The sequence below is a fragment of the Sinocyclocheilus anshuiensis genome, unplaced genomic scaffold (assembly GCF_001515605.1).
Source record: "Sinocyclocheilus anshuiensis isolate Anshui unplaced genomic scaffold, SAMN03320099.WGS_v1.1 scaffold2207, whole genome shotgun sequence".
NCBI classification, from domain to species: Eukaryota; Metazoa; Chordata; class Actinopteri; order Cypriniformes; family Cyprinidae; genus Sinocyclocheilus; species Sinocyclocheilus anshuiensis.
In genome coordinates, this window is record NW_015540981.1 from 199271 (window position 1) to 204919 (window position 5649).

At 38.2% G+C, this 5649-nt stretch overlaps 1 protein-coding gene across 1 annotated transcript in view; it reads right to left on the minus strand.

Annotated features, from left to right (window-relative positions):
- Positions 1 to 2496: 2496 nt before the first annotated feature.
- LOC107690110 (alpha-2,8-sialyltransferase 8E-like) overlaps positions 2497 to 5649 on the minus strand; it is a 19009-nt gene continuing 15856 nt past the window's right edge. The window contains exons 6-7 of the mRNA XM_016488347.1: positions 3084 to 3167; positions 2497 to 2959 (exon numbers count right to left, since the gene is read on the minus strand). Of these exons, the coding sequence (XP_016343833.1) occupies positions 2497 to 2959; positions 3084 to 3167 (547 nt within the window). The remainder of the gene's footprint in view (positions 2960 to 3083; positions 3168 to 5649) is intronic.

Consider the following 5649-nt stretch of genomic DNA (forward strand, 5'->3'; position numbering starts at 1 on the left):
CATAAAGAAGTTGTCCCGGCTAGTATGCTATCACATGTGAGGATCCTGCAGGTGGCCGATCGTTTATAGCCTTTTCTCACAGCAGCTGGAATAATTAAATGTATCAATTTGACAAAAGGATTATGTGTTTATGAAACACATGTGAATGAAATTAAATTATATTCCAGTTCTAAATGTGCTTCTGATTACGGATAGCCTGGGATTACACAAGACTTCTATTTTAAAGACAACCAGTTCGAAGGGAGCATAGTTTGCTTTTTGGTTTAAAATAATTCTTAATATGAAATTCGAATGGTATGACAATTAGAGATTAGATTGTACAGAAATTGAAATCTACACACTAATACACACTATACTCATCACGCAATGCTGATGTTGTTAACATCATATAACAATAATAATAATTTGCACGGTTTGATGTGATATGAGCTAAGCGATTGTTAGATTAAATCACCATTGGTAGAGTGATTTATTGTAATACTTTTTTCCTCAGTTGGTCAGAACAAACGTGGCAGACTTGTTACTTACTTGTTCAGATGGAAACACATGTGAATGAAATGAAATTATATTCCAGTTATAAATGTGCTTCTGATTACAGATATCCTGGGATTACAAAGATTTGTATTTTAAAGAAAACCAGTTCGAAGGGAGCATAATTTGTTTTTTGGGTTAAAAGAATTTCTTAATATGAAATTTGAAGAGTATGACAATTAGATTAGACTGTGCAGAAATTTAAATCTACACGCTAATACACACTATACTCATAGTCACCAATGCTGATGTTCTTAACATGAATCATTTGAGAATAAAGTATAACAATAATAATAATTTGCATGGTTTGATGTGATATGAGCTAACCGATCTTTAGATTAAATCACCATTAGTAGCGCGATTTATTGTAATGCTTTTTTCCTCAGGTGGTCAGAACAAACGTGGCAGACTTGTTACTTGTTCAGATGACAATATATTGTGAAAATTCTTATTTGAGTCATATATTCCAAGACGTAGGCTAGAATCTGTGATTGCGAAGTACAGTAAATATCCACACCGGTGCGGTGACTGACTGTCACACGTACTCTTCAGAACATTAGATTCATCCGCGCTGGAGCCGTGCCAGAGTACAACCCACGCAAGGAAGATAATTCCGCACACAGCTGCAATTCCAGGTTTTCAAACAGAGATGGCGACAAAGAGGCAAAACTTATGGACTGCAGCTTTAAATTTTGCTATTTCTTCTCAAGTGTGGAATCTGAGTGTAGAAATTGACAACGGCTTGAAATTTGACAAACAAATCAGCTCTGTAGTAGACTCTAGTTGTTTCTATCTTCGCTCTCTTTCTAAAATTTAAACCTTTGTTTCTAAAGCCTCTTTAGAGGTTGCTATCCACGCCGGCTGGATTATTGCAACTCTCTATATTACGTGTTTCAAAGACTCAACTTTCCCGCTTACAAGTAGTTCAAAATGCAGCAGCTAGATTCCTGAAGGGATGTAAAAAATTTGATCATCTTACGCCCCTTCTGAGATCTCCACATTGGCTGCCTGTTCAGTATAGAATTTAATATAAAATCTTATTACTGGTCTATAAATCCTTAAAGTCCCCATGAAATCAAAATTAAAGTTTTTATAGAGCACTATATAAGGGACAGGGAACGATTCAAACAGTGTAAATATGCTTTCCATTGAGGAAAAAAAGAAGTCTGGTTTTGCGCTGTGTCACGCTAACCACCGCACCGCGCACACACTCTGCTCCGGTCCAGAGACACGATAGCACGGAGAGGATCACATGCGCGAGTCGGCGCAGACCACAAAATGTATCGGAGCTATTTGAATTCTACACAGAATGCTATATTTTATAGCAATATGTATGAGATTGTGGCTGGCATACCCTGTCAAATGCGACTTTACGGAGCTCAACGGCTCTGAACGGCTCTAGCACAAGCTGTGATATAAACAAACGCTACTGGCCATTTTAAAAAGGGGCGGGGCTGTTTGATATGTCCCGCCCTGTCTTCCTGTTTCAGTTAAAATGACGTCAACACAGAGTAACGCTGCGTGTTTCTAAGCATTTCAGGGGACCTTTAAAGAATCTAGCACCATTTTATCTGCCGGACCTTCCCTTACACTCCTACGTGAGGAAACACATTCCTCCTTCAGACTCCCAGAACCCGCTTGCAGACAAGGGGCAATAGAGTCTTTGAAGTGGCTGGCTCCACTCTAATCTCCAGACTCAAATTAAAATGGCTTCCACTTTATCTGAGTTTAAATCCAGTCTCAAAACTCATTTGTTTGTCTTGGCTTTTAACATGTAATTTTATCCAGTGTTTATTGTCTCTAATTGGTTGTTGTTGGGTTTTTTTGTTTTTTTTTTGTTCTTTTTTTCTCTGTAATTGTATTGTACTTATTGTACATCACTTTGGTCGGCCGCAAAATAGAAAATATTAAAATATTTTTGTCCAAACATAAGAAAAGGGCACCCCATGAGAAGGTTTGTGTGTGTTATAAGCAGGGCTGTAGGTGCAGTGTTAGCGCCCCCTGGCTGTGAAGCTGTAACAAGTGGATGAACTCCTCTGGCATGGCATGCACGAACGGTTTGGGTGGTTTGTTGTCATAATAATGGTGTTGAAGTGTCTGCTGCTTTAGATTGATGTCAAATGGCCAGAATCCATATAAATGCACATCATCACACAGCTCTAGTGCCATATTAACTAACATGAAACCTGTGGAGAATCGTTTTTCTTTCAGGCCAAGCCCCTTCCAGAAACGGTCCAATGTCTTGAGGTAGTAGGGACTAAAGAACACCACAGGCTGCTGAGGTCTGATCGGCTGGAACACCTGGAGGGTTTTAATTGACACCGCAGTGCAGACTGTGTATGCAAAGGCTGGAATCATCAGAGACACATTTCCATACACACTCACGTGCCGCACCAGCGGACCTGGATTCACAGCCATATTTCTGAAACTGCAGAGATATGCACATAAATTATCAGTTGCAACATTAATACATACAGTATATGAAATTTTATCTTACTTTCCTCACTTAAATAATGTTAATTATGTTAATAAGTGTGTTAATATCGTCTCACTCTGCTGAGAGCTGACTGGGATTGATGGTCACTAGATCAGTCTTTACCCCAACATCACTGCCATTAACGGGAGCCAAGTTCAACCTGAAAAAATATCAATAATTTAAAAATTGCTGGATTAAAAGCTCAACTGAAGGAGGCAAAATTCTGATAAGTAGGGCTATTAAAATGTCAATAAAAATGAGAGCCCCATGAATTCAAACAACAGCCTTTCTGGAAGTTATATGACAGACCCTCATAACAGAACACTGCCACAATATACATGTTTATTGTGATTTCTATCTTTTGTAACAGTCTTCAGCCTGCTACTAGTTGAGTTCAGCTGCAGTTTCATTCCTCGCTTGTAGGGGGCAGCCTAAACTTCGGTTGATCACGGATAAATGTAGTAGCTTAATAGAAGAAGAAAGTATGGATACCTTTTGGTAGTGTGCCAATGTGCCTAGTAGCAGCATTTGAGCTGATCTACTGCATTTGGGGAAGGCCCTTGTTGAGAAACATTTTTGTTTCCTTCTCAACTGTGAGTATGGTTACTTTATTGCATTCATTTATTTATGAAAGAGTTATTTTGATGACCCATTTAGTAGAAAACAAAACTATTGGGTATTTTTTTCTATGTTTAATTGGTAGTAAGAGGATAATAATTGAGGTGTTTTTTCTGTTTGTAGAAGGGTTTGTTTCCTATGTTATGTTTGATACATATGGAAGCGTTGTGGATTGAATTGGAATCTTCGTTGGTGGAGTTGGCAAGTAGGCCTACTAAAGTCTATCTGTTTGGTTCCCTACCATGGAGTTGCTTTAAGGACTGCTTTGACGCTCTACAATACGGATTATATTTATATTATATAAGGACAACGTTTACTTCAGTCGTCGTCTGCCGGACTCCTTCAGTGTCTAACATAATCACAGATAAGACTGTTTTCTTTGACTTTTACACATATAGTGCTCTCGCACACAAGGACTTGATTCATAGTTTGATCAAGATGGGTCAATTTTTTATCTCAGATGAACAAGTGGTGTTTGATTGATATTATCACTGTTGTGTTTGGTGCAAAATGTGTATTGTTTTTGCTAGTATCATTTAAATTGAAAGGAATAAAAGTTAAAGAAAGAGTTTTGTGGCTGCCTTATTTTATTAAGTAGAATTAATCAACGTTTATGTTGGAAACCCAACCAAAATCAGATATATAACTATCTTAGGTTTAAATATTAATCTGAGTAAAAAAATCGAGTTTCTGCCAAAATCAGTATTGTATCTGGTCAGTATTGAAAAGTCCATTTTTAATTTTACGCAAAATGCGATATTCGCCGAGTTATTAGGTCATGTTTTCTCCCTTTTTTTCCAAACCGCGACAAACGCCAGTCTCCCTTCTCTGCAGAACGCGATATATCCGCTCAACCAATCACAGCGCACCATTCCACGAACTCTAGACAGTAATGGCGGCGCTTTGAATACACCCGGCATCCTAGTTTTCCTCATCTACGTTGTGATCAACAAACAAGGGCTGCACGATAAATCGCATTTGATTGTCATGCGCATCTCATCAGTAAAGCCGATTCTGTGATTAATAGTACCGGTAAATGTCCATCACGTGCTTTCAGATGGAGTGGCATTTAATACACAGAGCCGTAGATCACGGACAAGCTACACAATATCGCGTTCATTAGATGAATCGCATTCAATTATGAACGCGATATTGCGTAGCTTGTCAGTGTTAGTGTTTTTATTAATGCCATTTATGTTTTTGTTAATACAGCATATAGCACTAGTCAACTAAATGAATGTAACATGGCAAAGATGAATGCACTTTTGGAAGTTGAATGTAAGGGGAATGTCATTTTGGAATTTCTGTGGTCTAATGTGATGTTGTTCATGTTCATGATGAAATTTTCTTTTATTGTTGTAATTAATTTATAGCAAACAAGATGACCCGTTGAATTCATTTTGGGAGCGATGACTGATGAATGTATTTTTAGTCCAGTGCCTGTATATAAGATTAGTATTTCTAGTAATTATATTTCTATTCTATTTTAATTCTACTTTTTCTATTTATCTGCCCACTGCTCTGGGTGTGTGTTCATGGTGTGTGTGTTCACTGCTGTGTGTGTGCATTTGGATGGGTTAAATGCAGAGCACAAATTCCAAGTATGGGTCACCATACTTGGCCACAAGTCACCTCCTTTCCTTCTTAATCTTTGTAAGGTTATTTCTCAGCACCCCAAATATTCCCAGACCCTTCAATCAGGAATACTCATAGCTGACGAAGCTGCCGTGTTTTGTTCTTCATTCAGAAAGTGTCACAAAACTGCTACCGTTGTTTATATAGAGTTTAAGTGCTCACACAAAAAGTTTTGTGTACCTTTTTTGTATTCTTTTTGGGAACGTTACGGCTCTTTTCAGAAAGGTGTAAAGGGAAATTTAAGCAAATTGATCCGAATTGGGTACTTTAATGGCGAGTTCACATTGCACGATTTTAGCCCCGATTTTCACTCGCCGAAAGGTTTTGCGAAATTGCTGACAAATGCCCAAAATCGGATGCAAATCGGTGCTCGTGACAATCATGCAGCG